Source organism: Branchiostoma belcheri, unplaced genomic scaffold (genome assembly GCF_001625305.1).
Source record: "Branchiostoma belcheri isolate BF01 breed outbred unplaced genomic scaffold, Haploidv18h27 scaffold7, whole genome shotgun sequence".
In the NCBI taxonomy this organism is placed as follows: domain Eukaryota; kingdom Metazoa; phylum Chordata; class Leptocardii; order Amphioxiformes; family Branchiostomatidae; genus Branchiostoma; species Branchiostoma belcheri.
In genome coordinates this window covers 5938370-5955036 of record NW_017804353.1, presented here as the reverse complement: position 1 = coordinate 5955036, position 16667 = coordinate 5938370, and the positions used below count along the sequence as shown (strand labels likewise).

At 42.2% G+C, this 16667-nt stretch overlaps 2 protein-coding genes across 2 annotated transcripts in view; one reads left to right on the top strand and one right to left on the bottom strand.

Moving 5' to 3' along the window:
• Window positions 1-4267, bottom strand: part of LOC109484407 (dual oxidase maturation factor 1-like) — an 11526-nt gene extending 7259 nt beyond the window's left edge. Inside the window, exons 1-4 of the mRNA XM_019787654.1 lie at window positions 4085-4267; window positions 3531-3588; window positions 2905-3039; window positions 2377-2475 (exon numbers count right to left, since the gene is read on the bottom strand). Coding sequence (XP_019643213.1) covers window positions 2377-2475; window positions 2905-3039; window positions 3531-3588; window positions 4085-4255 — 463 coding nt within the window. The 5' untranslated portion in view covers window positions 4256-4267. The remainder of the gene's footprint in view (window positions 1-2376; window positions 2476-2904; window positions 3040-3530; window positions 3589-4084) is intronic.
• Window positions 4268-10440: 6173 nt separating this feature from the next.
• Window positions 10441-16667, top strand: part of LOC109484726 (dual oxidase 2-like) — a 38691-nt gene continuing 32464 nt past the window's right edge. Inside the window, exons 1-3 of the mRNA XM_019788084.1 lie at window positions 10441-10586; window positions 13636-13734; window positions 15298-15459. Coding sequence (XP_019643643.1) covers window positions 10499-10586; window positions 13636-13734; window positions 15298-15459 — 349 coding nt within the window. The 5' untranslated portion in view covers window positions 10441-10498. The remainder of the gene's footprint in view (window positions 10587-13635; window positions 13735-15297; window positions 15460-16667) is intronic.

Below are 16667 nucleotides of genomic sequence, written 5' to 3'. Positions count from 1 at the left end.
CCATAATATTAAAGCACTTGCTCGTAATTATGCCTTAAACTATGCCAAATTTCATGTTTTTCACATGTCTAAATCAGGGAAAATGGCCCTGAAACTTGTTTGGCCCGTTACCATGGCAACGATCGGTGTTGACCGGAAAGAAAGCTATTTTGAGGGGTTGTGGGCCAAGTACTATCACTGTGCAAAGTTTGAGCCAAATCGATTTTTTGACCCCTGCCACCATTGTTTGATCCTTACAGACATTCGCTCATAAGTACTTTGTGCCCGAGTAAACTCTATTTCACCCTGGTCATGAGACAATGGCCGGCGCTGTTTGTAGATGTGTGTTGTGCCCAAATATAGGCACAGACATAGGTAAAATGAGTCAACTGTTTGCTCAGTAGCTTGTTAATTAGTTACGTTGTAATGCCACAAACACGTTCTGTCCAAGCAAAACACAGACTTTATAAGGCTTTCATACTACATGAAGACACACATGTATGATTTGCAACATTTGAAATGACCAGCTCTTAAAGAAATTCTTTTCACTATTTTTATTCCCTCTATGTTATTGGTAGGTATATGCAAATCAATATTAGCAGAACTAACTCTCTGGCCATGAGGTCATGACGATCGTAATATGCAGACGAAGGCGAAAATACACATTTTCCAACATGTAATTATGATAACCGTTGTTCTACTGAGATTTTCTACGCATTTTTATTTCATTTATATGATTGTATAATAAGGTCATTGACCTTCGATTTCTTCTGCCCTGTTATGGCAAAATTACTTCCGCATTCGGTGCGTTGGTGAGTTTGTGCGTTTCTCTGACGTATGACGCGTTCACGTGAGAACTATTTCCCCAACCTGTACATATACCAGGGGTGCCAGAGTATACAGTGCGATTCACGGAATACAGTGCAATTTTACGGAATACAGTGCAATTTTACGGAATACAGTGCAATTTTACGTAATAATTTGTACTAATAAGATGGCACTGTATACCGTAAAATTGCATTGTATTCCGCAATATTGCACTGTATACTGTATAGAGGACCAGCATATAGATACTGTACGTGCCACCCGTATAAATGCTACTAACTAAACTCTATGGTATAGCCAATAGGGAACCAAGCACAATATTCCTGGAAGGCATAATTGAGATCTGAAGTTCATGCCCGCAGGCTAATTGCAAATTACAAACATAAAAGAACATTGACACAGAGTATAAAATAACTAACTAGAGTTCCGCGATCTCATACCTTCGCCAAATGATGTTAATCTTTATGGCTGACAAATATAGATTTTTCCCCCTGATTGTGCAGATAGGGTCCTCATTTCCATGAATTATATCAGTCTTTATCATATTCTCAACCAAAAGACAGTCTTATATTAACAAAAGGTGCCATTCTATTATTTCCTCATAAATTATGTCCTTCTCTCCTTCTCAATTACCAATCTCACAAGCTTCAATAGTCCTATCATGGAATGCAGCTGATTTATAGAATATCCCCATAAATTATGCAAATCACATCCACATTTGCATAATTGTCACATAATTACATCAAGCATCATGTAAGCTACCTACATACCAAAAATCACGACGATCCGTCAACTGGTTCTTGAGTTATCCTCTTTTGAATATTTTCAAACAGATAGCCCTGCAGTTCCAGAGCAAGCCGCTAGGGGGCTCAAACTGATGTCACTTCTTCCCCAGTACAAGAGCTACCTACCACCTAAATTTCGTCACCCTAGCATGTCTAGATCCTGAGATATCAAAACCGGAAGTTTAGCTGCAGTACCATAACAAGCCGCTAGGGGGCCCAAAATCTAATCAGTTCGAGCTCTCATCAAGACCTACCCACCTATCAAATATCAAGATAATCCATCTAAGCTTTCTCGAGATATGCTGTTGACACACACACAGACAGACAGACACACACACGGCCACGAAAACATAACCTTCTCCAATTCTTGGCGAAGGTAAAAACGCTGTATATACAAAATATATACGCCCGGAACACTGCCTTTACCTCCTGCCACCTAAGCTCAGTTCCCAGAGGTGGTCTTTTTGTCTTGCATTAAACAAACAAAAAAAACAAACATACATACAAACAAACATACATACAAACAAACGAGAAGCCTGGGGTCGTGTGGCTGAACTCGGAACCAAGAGGTCCCGGGTTAGAGTCCTGTTATGTCACCTATATCGCTCTTGTGCCCTTGGGAAAGGCACTTTACACGACTTTCCTCACATCACTCAGGTGAAAATGAGTATTGTATTGTCCCCTGTATTGGTGACGGCATCAATATAAATTGAAAAAAAACTTGAGTGTGCCGTCACCACGTCTTGTGATAATATGTTGGAATTAAAAAAAAAACGAGAAGCCTCACCGTAAGGTCCGAAGCCTATCCTGCCCTGCCCGTCCTGTCCATAGTGAAACCGCTCGTTGTAGTTTATTTCCTCGTTCTTGAGTTCTCCTTCTCCTGATCCTGGGTACCAGGAAAAAAATATCCAGGTCAACATTTCTCATGATCAATCATCATCCATTGCACCCTACTATAAACAAAATCATGTATTTAAGACTTTTAGGGAGTGTTGGGTTTTCGTTAACAATAGTATGATGTAATGTTAGGCCACACCGTTTTAATTTCATTGATGATATCCGCTGAAAACCCCCAAACTAGTGCGCGCGGGCGACTAAAAAAAATTCCGGCTAAAAATAATTTTTATTTTGGTATTATAGTTAATTTGCAGCAGTGCATAACGACGTATTTGACAAGCCGACACATGCTGGCTTTCTGCGGAATTTATGAATCGTCACTGTACACATGTACTGACTTCTTGAGTCGTGGAGCTTCGGCAGCCTAGGTGCAACAAACAAACAAATAACAAATCGAAGACTGGTCAGTCAGTGTCACCTTTCAGGGTAATGTTGACCGCCCGGAGCCCGATCTTGACCCCGACCGTGCCGTCCATCTCCTCCGCGATGAAGGCCTTGTACTGGACTTTGGTGTGCACCTCGGCTGTCTCCCACTCCATGCCGAAGTTACTCACTGGGTAAACCGGTAACAGTAAAGTAAGCCCCATAGCCAATTCGTGAGACCTTTTATATCTCTATGCCATTCGATGCCATTTCAAGGCAGAGCCAGTCCCTATACACCTTTTATATCTCTGTGCCATCCACTGAGTCTGCGGAGCCCGTACCACATTTTACCTCCCAGCACAGGTCAGATGCTCATTTTACACTTGGGTGGAGTGAGAAAAGTCGTGTATAGCGTCTTTTCCAGTTACATAATAATACGTTCGGTGACATGACAGGATTCGGTGAGATGACCGAGGATCTTTTAGTTATGTCACAGTACGCCAGCAGACCCATTATTGTTGGTGGGCGTTCGGCTAGAGTTTGAGAGGCCAAATTCGTGAATGTGTGACTGGGGCTTGAAATAAGTAGAATATTCGTGGTTATGATAATGGTTTATTGCAAACGAGCAAACGGGATGGACTACAAGATAAATAAGATAGATAAATAGCTGGATAAACTCACCCATGATGGTCGCCAAGACAAATATACTGAAGAAAACCATTACGGCGAAGAATAGTCTCTGTACGGGAAATATTAAAGAAAGAAATAAGATTTAGATAATGATATTCTATATCGTAAGCGTTAAAGGGCGCATGTATGATTTAGAGTACACACACAGACACAGGCACACACACAAGTATTTTTACACAACTCGCACATACACAAACACACATATACAAGCACATATATACACATACACACATGTACATATACAAGCACACACACAACTTGCACATACACTGCAAAACACACAGACACACATGTAGGCCCGCACACACACACACGCACACACACACACACACACACACATACACACACACGCTGTGACACACACACACACACACACACACACACACACACACACACACACAGAGCTCACCTCGACGCACACACACACGCTGTGACACACACACACACACACACACACACACACACACACACACACGCTGTGACACACACACACACACACAAACAACACACATACACACATGTGCACGTCAGCCAGAAAACCAGACCTGCATTCCCCTGACTCCCGGCAGGATGACGAGGAAGGAGAAGGCGAGGATGGCGACGGCGAACACCAGGCCGACCTCCAGCACGTCCGCGGTGACCGGGGTGGGGTTGGGCGGGTACTGGGTCGGACCTCCGTCCACACGGAACGCCTGGTACAACATACTGGACGCCATGGTAAAAAGTCTCTAAATCTGAAAGGAAAAAAAAAAGACATAGAAATTACACTTATAGAAGTACTTAAAAGATGTGAGGAGGGTGTTTTTTTTCAATATGGCGATGATCATAATTTTATTTAGGAAGTAAAAAATACCTACTACTTCACTTGAACTTTCTTTTTTTTCATCTCTGTTCTTTATTAACTTGAGTATAGAATACATGTGTACATAGATGATAAACCGTTACATCACTTTCATCAATTTCTGTCTGTTTGAACAAATCTTTCCCTTAATTACCCTGACAAATCTGTCTGATACTTTACATTAATGGCAAAAGATACAACTTGAAAGGCATCGTAATCATATAGGATAGAATTAAAGACATTTTGTCATCACATAGTAATATTACTGTTTTGGGCACTATAATCTACAATGCGAGAGGTACATGTACATGGATTTGCAGAAAATACAGTTTCATACCAAGACTAAAATAAAGTTTCTACTACTTCAAACTTTACGTCAACACTATGAGGACGCTTCTACATCTGTTATATTCCTATTTATTTATTTATCTATTTATTATCATTAGTTTATCATTCTTCACTCAAGTTTGAGTGTCTTGTCAAACATTTTCATTTTCTATAATGTACAAGTGGCGGCGGCATGAATATAAGTACAACTGGAGTCCACCTTCACTTTGTCTCTATCAATTGATTTGTATTAATTGATGTTTCTCTGGATAAAGAAAAGCATACGCGCGCAAAACGGGTACCAGCATTTTAATACAATTAAAAAATGTTTTGCCTGATTAAGCTGTCACAGAACCAACCGCCTACAAGGATTTTTGAAAGACCTTCCTACAGGGATTTTTAAAGGCTTTCCTTTTTCCGTAACTCGATATCTAAGTTTGGCACGAACCCAGGAATGCTCGCCCCTGAGACCGTCTACACAGACCTCCTGTGTGAATTTTATCTTAATGTCTTTTTATTGTGTATCCTTGTATTCTAATGCATGAATGAATGAAAGAATGAAAGAAAGAATAAAAGAATGAAAGAGTAAAAGAAAGACAGAAGGAAAGAACAAAAAAGGAGGGAAAGAAGGAAGACATGAAACAATGTATGAAGAAAGGAAGGAAGGAAGGAAGGAAGGAAGGAAGGAAGGAAGGAAGGAAGGAAGGAAGGAAGGAAGGAAGGAAGGAAGGAAGGAAGGAAGGAAGGAAGGAATGCTTTATTTCCGTGTCGTGCGCTTCACGCACCCAGCCCGTGTGGGCCTAAACCATTGAATAAGACAATGCAACGTGTGTGTTTGCTGGTTTGCTGTGGATTGTTTTGGCCCATTTGCGCTGTGTTATGGTAACTAACATGGTCTGATATGGCCAAGTTTGATCAATACGTCAAGCCTAGTGTGTGAACAGGCCCTAAATCTTGTGTGTAAATACAGGCACTAAAACAGTTTTGTAAAGATTTACAGACATGTTTGTGTAGTGTTTGAGGTGGTAATAAAGATTAACTGCTGACTCAATAGTCCGAGCACATCAATCGTGGCACTTGTCCCTGTATTCGGACACTTCTATTGTGTGGCGCTGTGTCCGCGCGTCTGTGGTGAAATGGTTTAACGAGCTCGAGAGCGTTGGACTTAGTTGAACCAATAGATCCCGGGTTCGATACTCACCATGCCCCGACGCTGTGTCTTTTTTATTTACAATTCAACTTGGACCATACAAGACATGGTGGTGAGTTACTCTAGCTATAGCTAATTTTAAACTCACCACCAAACAAGTATACAATGACAAAGTAATTAAAAAAAACAGAGAACAGCAATTGGGTGGAAATGATCAATAAATGGTAAGGAAGAACATGTTTTGTAGGCTATGTAGGAGTTAATCTAATACAAACCGTTTAGTATCAATATAGTAAGTTTGGGTGATTGTCAAAATGTTACAGTTGTGCCCTTGGGAAGGGAACTTAACACGACTTCCCTCCCTGTATGGTGAAGTGTCGTCCACCGAGCCTCTTCTGTTAATTTGTCAAAATGTGTGCCAAAAGCACACTACGGATTTGGTGCGCCAATGCAAATGAAGGGCGGTTATACCGGCTATACCGATACAGATACAGATTCATTCTTCCCTAGAACTATCGCAGAGTGAAACTGTTATTGGCGCCGACGTTCGGCTAGTTCGGGAGGCCAAATTCCTGAATGTGTGGCAGGGGCGTTCGCATAGCCTCGAGCTCCATAGCATGCCAAATAAACTGGGGGTTTTCGGGGTCTTCAGGGTCTTTGGGAGCTTTTATGTGCTATTTTCTGATTGCACGTAGACAGCAAAACCGGCCTGGTTGAATTAGCCCAGTTTGGGGGTAATAGCCAAAGACTACCAAACCCTTAATTCTATAAGCCTGCTACGGAGGCTACGTACGTACGCGAACGTCCTCACGTCCACACCTGTGTTTACGTCTGGATTTACCTGGGGGGTAAAAGTCCGCACAAGGAGGAAGTAAATTCCGCACTGACACCTGTTTGTTCACTGATGGTTATCACCATTATTGGCAGTATTGCGCAAAAGCAGTGCAGGTCATTGCGATCGACCGATAGGCTGTGAAGTCATTGCACGACTATAGACCGCTAGGACAAAAAAATAAGCGTTTTTTTCATGGAACTTGCAACTCAAGGGTTTAACAACGAGTACAAAGTACGTTTGAACAATCAGTTGTCTTGGTAACGGCCATATATATCAATCACAGAAAAGACTCTGGGGGTATACGATGGCTATGGCTTGTTTTTCGCGTTGCTGTTTTTTTACTAGTGGATTGTGGAGTGGTGAAGCTAGTATCTGGAACCCTGATACCTGTAAGCGAAGAGTTGGACGCCCAAACATAACAGTTAAGAAACTTATTGAAACTGAAACTGGCTTGGAGGGACATGAACTTTTCTCAGTGATGTATGACAGACAGTTGTGGCGAACTAACTTTGTATGCTCCACCTCTACGGAGGATGAATGATGATGATGATGATGATGAAGCTAGTGGCAAAATGGCACCACTAAAAAGACGTTTGAACCACATAAGCGTTATGAAGTCTATCTAGCCATAGTATTAAGAACATTTTACATCTACCCCCTTCCCCAAGTATCCTACGCTGTTTTTGGCTTGTGTGTAGATTTGTTAAAGTTATCCAGTGCAGTTTTTAGGGCTTGGAAATCCGATTTTTCAAAGTCAATGTTCTAGTTGTCTATCTACATACTGAGCTGAAACTACACTATCCCAATGTATATTGACCCTCGAGCTCTTGGAGCGAAAATCCCCAAAATTCTGACGAAAATTTTTTACTGGAAGGGCCCTTAGGGGCAGTGGGTTGATGATCCACTGTGACTTAGGGTATGGATTTGGAAGGTGGAGCCCATCCCTCTCCTTCTACCGTGTTTTACCTCCCTTACCAACGGATATTAGCTACCCATTTCACACATGGATATGACTGAATTGAGGAAAGTCGAGGACGCAATGTCTAGCTAGCCTCCTCCAGCTAGTCTTTCTACCGGGATCATAGAATTCGGCAGAAAAGAGAGAAAAATTGGCCAAGGGAGTCCGGCCGCGGGGAGGTAGTTTCTTTCCCTCCTTGCCCGGCCAGTCAAACCTACAAGGCGGCCAAACTCCCCTGGCAATTATTCTCCTATATATAGCCAGCGTAGTTAGTCTGGTAGAGACAAATGTAGCCAGGAGCACAAATTGATACTGTCTGTGTTATTTTAAACCTTTACATTCACGCCACTGTTGATTGTGTTAAGTAATTTTTAAAGAGAAAAACCCGGCGATACTCGTAACCGCACCAGATTGCGTTACGGTTTTCGTGATACCTTTTCTATGGACGCGTCTGGCTCAATAGTATCAGTTTCAATGATTGGCGTTGATATTCCAGCGCTTTGGGATACGAAGTTCCACTTGTGTGTGTGTGCTTTTTTTACTATTCACTGAGAGCTAAGATTCTTCTAAAGCCATTCCACTTAGACGGCGCTCTCTCTGCGACCTGAAATTGGCCAGAGCGCGGAGAGGGCGCCGAGAGATCGCCAAGGGAGCGCGATATGAGAGCGCCATGAGCGCCGTCACCTCGGCGACTGTTTTGAACCGGCTCGCCGTGAGAGTGCCAAGGACGGCGATCCAACAATGAGCGCCGTGAGAGCGCCGAGAGAGCGCCGTGAGAGCGCCATGAGAGCGCCGTGAGAGCACCGTGAGAGCGCCGTGAGAGCGCCACGAGAGCGCCATGAGAGCGCCGTGAGAGCACCATGAGAGCGCCGTGAGAACACCGTGAGAGCGCCGTGAGAGCGCACAGAGAGCGCACAGCGAGCGCAGAACGGTCTCAACAGTAATTTATTTTCCAAACATGGCGATCTTATTAATCTCTCGTCGCTCTCTCCGCGATTCGGCCAATTTCAGGTCACAGAGAGAGCGCAGAGAAGTCGCAGAGAGAGCGCAGAGAGAGTTCAGAGGGAGCGCAGAGAGAGCGTCGTCTTTGTGGAATGGGGGCCTTATACTCTTGATTTCATAATTTGAATATTATTCAGGATATACTTGACTGACTTTAAAACACACACAAAACTTTTAGTAAATTCGTTTTTCATTTCCGCAATTCGTTGACTGAGCTGTGAAATATTTGGTCGTTCATAAAAGCTACTTGAATGTATAATATCTTCTTAATATATAAATACATAGTATGATAACATAGTATAAAAATTAACACAAATGACAAAGTGAAGAAAAAAAGTACACCTCGAAAATTTGAACTGTCCTAAAAGAAGCTAAAATACTCAGAACGTAAAAGAAGGATATTAACATGTATCAAATTACAGTAAATCTTTAAAAAAGAGGGTTAAAATAGAAACAAATAGTCAAGTCTAGTTTCTAACATAAAGTCACCTTACTTGCTAGGTTGTCAACTGTGCTTCTTGCCTGGACGTGTTCCCTGCTACTGACGCCCTTTTCTTCAGCTCCTGTTCCGAAGTTCCCCAAGACTGTACATGTACGTACAGGTATGTAATGTGTACAGGTCCGAGGGTCAGAGTAGGCGTGCGGAGGGATAACAAAAGACTTTAGAAATGAGCCACAATAGGTACAAAGGCGCTGCGGCTTCGCTGTGTTGTCACAGTAAGCATTGCATGCCTGTTACACAATACCTGGGGTATACGTAATATATCTAAAAGGGGGTAGCGTGGGGCATGAGTAGAGAATTACCCGGAATAACACATCTTCTGAAAAAGACTTTCTCGGTAAGGGACAGTGTCAGTGTCCGGGTTCTGAAGAAAAAACTACAGCTAATTATACCTAATTTAGAACGCTGTTGTCTCGTAGGAATTTCAAAAGTTCAAAGGCCACAAGGTTAGGTCGCGGGTTCGAATCCCGCACAGGTATTTGTGGACTAAAGGTTATGAAGGCTGATAGGCAATCGGTGGGGAGGATTGGATTTTTTTTTGGTTTGTTGGTAGGGTTCTCAGCGACGTTATGGTACAAAGTACCGTACACTTAGACCTGCGACAAGCACAAGATAGCTGAAGTCTTGGGGTCGTGTGGCGTAGCGGCAGAGCGCTCGACTCGGAACCAAGAGGTCCCGGGTTCGAGTCCTGACATGCTACCGATCTTGTGCCCTTTGGAAAGGCACTTTACACGTCGACTTTCTTCTCTTCACTTAAGTAAAAATGAGTATTGTTCTGTCCTGTTTTGTCCCCTGTGTTGGTGGCGGCATAGAATATAAGTTGATAAAACTTAAGTGTGCCGTCACCATGTCTAGTCATAAAATTTTGGAATATGCATGTATATGAAAAAATGTGTACGGAGTATGCACAACACAACACACACCTGTAAGCACAACTACTTGTCAATAAGTTACTAATATGTTTGTGAAAAGGTGCACTGACCAGCGATTTCATGGACTACTTTTTTCACCTCGGATGGTTACAACTAAAAGACGTAGTCCGGCTAATTACGGATGACCTCATCACATGATGTCTGTTTCCTCTACCGAGAAACGCATTGTCCTAAGACGCCCATTGGTTGTTACCCACATATTGTGTAAACATGTACATACAATAAAGACGCTCTAAAGATAACTTCACCCCGGCACGCGTAACCTACAAATAACACTCTTATATTTCCTGTTCTTGGAAGAGCGGAAAAGTTGGCAGCTGTAGGGGGTAAATCAGACGCTAGATGAACTTTGCTACCATAAAAAAAAGGGTTCTAGAAAGCGGGAGAAGCATTTTGAGTAGTCAACCGCAGCATGGCAGGAGGAGCGCGGGCGGTGTTCGCTTGTTTAGCGGTGGTGATTTCAGCCGTGTCCGTTTCGCTGGGACAGAGTACGTCTCAAGGTAAGACTTTCAGTTCTGGGCAATTTTATCTGCCTTTTTTTTTACCATAAATGAATTAAAGGTATGTGGGGTCGTGTGGCGTAGCGGCAGAGTGCTCGATTCGGAATCAAGAGGTCCCGGGTTCGAGTCCTGACATGCCACTGATCTTGTGCCCTTGGGAAAGGCACTTTACACGACTTTGAGTATTGTATTGTCCCCTGTGTTGGTGGCGGCATTAATATAAGTTGAAAAAACTTGAGAGTGCCGTCACCACGTCTTGTGATTAGATGTTGGAATATAGGAAAAAATGAAAGGTATCCAATGGAGCAACAAAACGACAAAAAATTCTTTCTTATTCATTTCTTAGCACATTTCATACTTAAGAGTTTGAAATAGCAAAAAAAAAAAAAAAAACAAGCTACGAAGGGAGTGCCTTCATTTTTGTTTGCGCCTTTAAATAGCTAGAACTAGCCTACGATACAAAACAAGTTACCGCGTATTTTTTGCCTTACAGCACAGTGCTATGGGATAATATGTTGATAATGAATTGAATGTCTTTAGATAGAACGCTCTAAGTACAGGTTATGTTACATCACAGATATACCAGAGGTTTTGTCCATTCTGTCCCTATGATATTGAAGACGAACAACATTTTATTATGGATTGTCCACTATATAACGATAAACGCACAAAGCTGTTCAACCTTCTCTCCGCTTGCTCAACAGAATTTGTTCCATTTCATGCTACAGATAAATTTAATTTCACCCTAGAAGGTAATAACCCTTACTGTGTACAAATAGGTAAATATATCAAAGAATGTTTAGACCTTAGAACAAGTAGTATAAGTTGACACATATATTGTATTGTACATAGGTTGTACCCATGTGTTTGTATGTACATGTATGTCTACATGTACGTCGATGAAGGTTAGACATCCAGGTAATATGATACGCCAAAAATCAGTCACTCAACAACTGGATATGATTTTGGAAACAGTCAGACGTTTCAGGTAGTATGGCCGTTTCCAAAATCATATCCCGTTGCTTGAGTAACTTTTTGGCATGTCTACATGTAGTTTTAGACCTTACGAAGGTCGCTGTACTTTTGTTGTGTCAATAAAGTTCTTATGTAGCTCCCGGCAGCCAAACATTGTGTAAACACAGGTTAGACTTACCTTTACATGATGTAGGAACACTGTGGGTCGTGTGGCAGAGTGGCCGACTCGGAACCAAGAGGTCCCGGGTTCGAGTCCTGACATGCCACCGATCTTGTGCCCTTGCCCACTTTACACGACTTTCCTCACTTCGCTCAGGTGTAAATGAGTATTGTCCTGTCATGTATTTGTCCCCTGTGTTGGTGGTGGCATAAATAGAAGTTGAAAAAACTTGAGTGTGCCGTCACCACGTCTTGTCATTACATGTTGGAATATAGAAAAAATGTTCATAATTCAAGACACTCAAGTTTTTTCAACTTATATAAATGCCGCCACCAACACAAGGGACAAATACATGACAGGACAATACACATTTTTACCTGAGCGAAGTGAGGAAAGTCGTGTAAAGTGCCTTTCCCAAGGGCACAAGATCGGTGGCATGTCAGGTCTCGAACCCGGGACCTCTAGGTTCCGAGTCACGCACTCTGCCTCTACGCCACACGACCCACGACACGTTCTATGTTATGTGTAGCTCCCGGTAGCGTTACCTTGTGTAAACACATACAAGGTTAGAGTTACCTGTACATAATGTAGGAACACTGAACTGAACTGTACTACTTCTAGTGCTCGCTTGACTATGTGTAATACAAGCTATTCCTTTGTTGTGACCTGTACGTATACTCAAACCGGTAGGCATGTTACTATGCAAAATAAATGTCATTGAACATTTAGTCTAACTTGATCTGAAGTAATTTCTATTAATTTTTTTCTTCCCTTTTTTTTCTCAAGTAAGGTTATAGCTAATTCTTGATTTTTAAAGCTTTTTTTGTGGCGATGTTAATGTACGTGTTAATCTCTCTCTCTCTCTCTCTCTCTCTCTCTCTCTCCCTCCCTCCCCCCCTCTCTCTCTCTCGTTCGGGGGAGATTCTCCCTCAAGATTAATCTAGATTGTCCGTGAATACGATTACAAGGAACGTGCTGAAAATTTCGAACACTGCTGACTTACTCCAGGATGGTTGGCAGGTGTTTTGTTAAAGCCAACCGACCATGACAACGGGGGTGGGGTCGGATGGCGTTGCGGCAGAGGGCTCCACTAGGAGCCGAGCGGTCCCGGGTTTGAGTCCTTACATGCCACCGATCTTGTGCCCTTGGGAAAGGCATTTTACACGACTTTCCTCACTTCGCTCAAGTAAAAGTGAGTATTGCCTTGTCCTGTATTCGTCCTCTGCATTGGTGGCGGCATAAAATAAGTTGATATAACTTGAGTGTGCCGTCACCACGTCTAGTCATAAAATGTTGGAATTAAGAAAAATATATATGATCGAACTTCCCGAGCGCCAGCCGACCCAGCCGAACGCCAGCCGGCCCACTCCTAACCATGGTTGGGGGGCGTTCGGCTAGCGTTCGGGAGGCCAAATTCGTGAATGTTTTTTTTTTTATATTCCAACATTTCATGACTAGACATGGTGACAGCACACACAAGTTATATCAACTTATTTTATGCCGCCACCAATACGAATACAGGACAGGACAATACTCCATTTTCACGTGAGCTAAGTGAGGTGCATTTCCCAAGGGCACAAGATAGGTAGCATGTCATCAGGACTCGAACCCGGGAACTCTTGGTTCCGGGTCGAGCACGCTGCCACTACGCCACACGACCCCACAAACGGCTATTTCTTGTTGTATTTGACCAACTTTTAAAGTTCAGGAACCGTTTCTAACATTTAGTCCTTCCAGGAAAGTCGTGAAAAGTGCCTTTCCCAAGGACACAAGATAGGTAGCATGTCAGGACTCGAACCCGGGACCTCTTGGTTCCGAGTCGAGCACGCTGCCGCTGCGCCACACGAATCCACACATCATTCGTGAATGTGTGGCAGGGCTTTAACTGACGACCTTTGTTCTACTTCCCACCAGGATTCCAGGTGCAGTTTTCTCATCAGCACAGAGAGGTGGAGTACGAGGGGTATGACGGCTGGTACAACAACCGCGCACACCCCGAGTGGGGCATCGCAGGTAACTAGAAACTAGAAACGTAACATTTGCAAAACACATGCATAAGGCCACAGCAAGTAAATTTTATGGATGACATCCTCCGCTGATTCCAAAGCTAATGCGAGCGGGCGAAAAAAAACAAGGTTCATACAATTTAAAATTTGACTCAATCATTGTACAAATGGTTTTGATTCAGTGGGAACATCACATATACACAGCCAGCATCACATATCACTGCATCAAAGTAAGAAACAAAACATTAAATCAGAGCCTTTTCTTGTCTCCTCTCTTCATAATTATCTGCCATCCACCTTCCGGTATGGCAACAGACATCTTTGCCCATTTTCGGCATGTTGACCACTATCAGAGGGCAACAAAATTTCTTGTTTTTTTTTTTCCCAAAATCAGGCGAAAATTAATGCGCGCGCTGATGTCATCCATAAAAATTACTTGCTGTGGCCTAATGTTTACCTTCGCATATGATCTGCTCTGTCAATTCTTACTGAAACACATTCATATACATGGTGACAGGAGTCTAAATCCCTCCTGCTATAAAATTGCAACATGATGTAACCCAGCACCAGTTACCATGGTGACAGATGTCTGCTTAGTTGAGAATTTACCTTATTTGTTTTAAAGAAGAAGAAGAGGGAAAAGAAACTGAGCAAAAAAATTGAACATGTTTTCCTTCTGCAAAGGTAAACATAAAAAAACGTAACCGTAGATTGTTATGACCTAGTGAAAGATCCAGTGAAGGCGTGATTGAGTGTCATATTTTGAATTACGTAACTCACACTGCTCTATCATCTTCCATAAGATGTCTGGCTCCCTCAGACAAGAGGCGAAGTAAGGCCATGTTGATTTGATTATATGGATGACATCCTCCAGGAGCCCCAAAACTGATGCGCGCGTGCGAATAAAAAAAGTTTTGCAAAAAAATTGTTATCATTATGAAATCTACGTGGTCATGAGGGTTGAGCAAATGGCAATGAATATGGTTTGGCGAATAATCTAGTCTTCAAGTTCATTTCTTTACAATTTCGTCTTTTTTCGTTTGATTTTGGCATTCTACGACATTGGTATAGTTTTTATTATTTTTTTTTGTAACTTATGGTATATTTTTGCTCATTTTGCAACTGTTTTGTACGATTTACAGTATGGTTGAAAACTTTTTTGTTGGAAACGGCCGAAAATTCATGCGCGCGCGGATGTCATCCATATAATCAAATCAACATGGCCTAACAGGGAGGTCAACAAGGCAAAAAAACAAACTCGACCTATTCTAGCACGTACGAAGCGGTACTCCAAGAGCCCCTTGCCCCATATAGTAAAACTCCTAAATGAGTTGTAAACGTAAACAATTAACGTATTATCTCTTTTATCATGTATATATTTTTATGTTGAAGAGATCGCAATTTAATTTTATGTATACATTCCTAGCTAGAATGATATTTTAAAGTTGTTAAAAGGTGGGCAATGATGTAAAGAAACATGCAATTCAGTCTACGGGTTGCAAAATGTTTTTTAATCAATAAACCAGTCATCATAACAGGATTTATCTTAAAGATTTATGTTTTATCTCAGACAGTCCTCTGACGAGGCGTCTCCCGTCCCACTACCGTGACGGCGTGTACCAGCCGTCGGGCGGGGACCGGCCCAACCCCCGCACACTGAGCGAGCTCACCATGAAGGGGCTGACGGGAAACGGATCGTACCGCAACCGGAGCGCCCTGCTCACCTTCTTCGGTCAGTACAAGTCAAAGTGGCAGACATGTAGTCGAAGAGGTTCAACAGTCCCGTAGAATTAACAGTTAGTAGAATATTCTTCAATCTGTGACTGTTTTGTAAGGTAAAATCACGTACCTCCAAATTGTTGAGAAGAAGAAATTTGCGAGACTAGGTCACTCCGTGATCAAGGTGTACAGTCGACACCGAAAATTTGGAGGTACGTGATTTTTCCTTACAAAATCAGTCACTGATTGCAGAATATTCTACTATAGGCAGAACTGTAGCACTAACCAACCTACGATTTCATTTACTCAGTATTCCCAAGGACCCTGGTATTCTTCCTTCACAAACGAAGACAGTCCAGTTCAGGTCAAGGAAGAAAGGATTGAATAAGATGATAAATGAATCAATTAGGCCACACCGTCTTAATTTTATGGATGACATCCTCTGAAGACCGCTAAACTAGTGCGCGCGGGCGAATAAAAAAAGATTTCCGGCCAAAAATAAAAATGGTACTAAACCACAGTTATACAAAGCTAGTATTGTGAATTTGCGACAGTAAATTCTGCTTTTCGCGAAATTTGAGTCGACACTGTACGTATGTGCTGACTTCTTGAGTCGTGAAGCTTTGGCAGCCTGGGTGCCGTCCTCCACAGTTACCACCGGCTCCGTATTGTCGCTAACTACTACGGACTAACCAGGCCTAAAGCCAGGCCAAAGCCTCGGAGGACGTAATTTTTTTTTAGAACAGGCGAAAATCAATGCGCGCGCGGATGTCATCCATAAAATTAAGACGGTCTGGCCTAATCAACCTTCCATTTCATTCACTCAGTATTCTCAATGACGTTGGTATTCTTCTATCACAAAGGAAGAAAGTTCAGTTCAGGTCAAGGAAGAAAGGATGGAATAAAAACATGAATGAGATGATAAATCAATCAATTAGTATATATAAAAGTCAAATAGGCGGAAACGTAGCTTTGATTATCCTACTCTGTCATTCACTCAGTATTCTTCTATCACAAACGAAGCAAGTTCAGTTTAGTTCATTTCAGGTCAAGGAAGAATGGAAGGAATAAAAACATGAATGAAATGATATATCAATCAATATATATATATATATATATATTATATAACAGTTCTTCATAACAGTTCTTCATAACTTCTTATATAACAGATTGAAGAATTTCTACTAACTATAACAGTTCTTCTAGTACAAAGGTCAAATC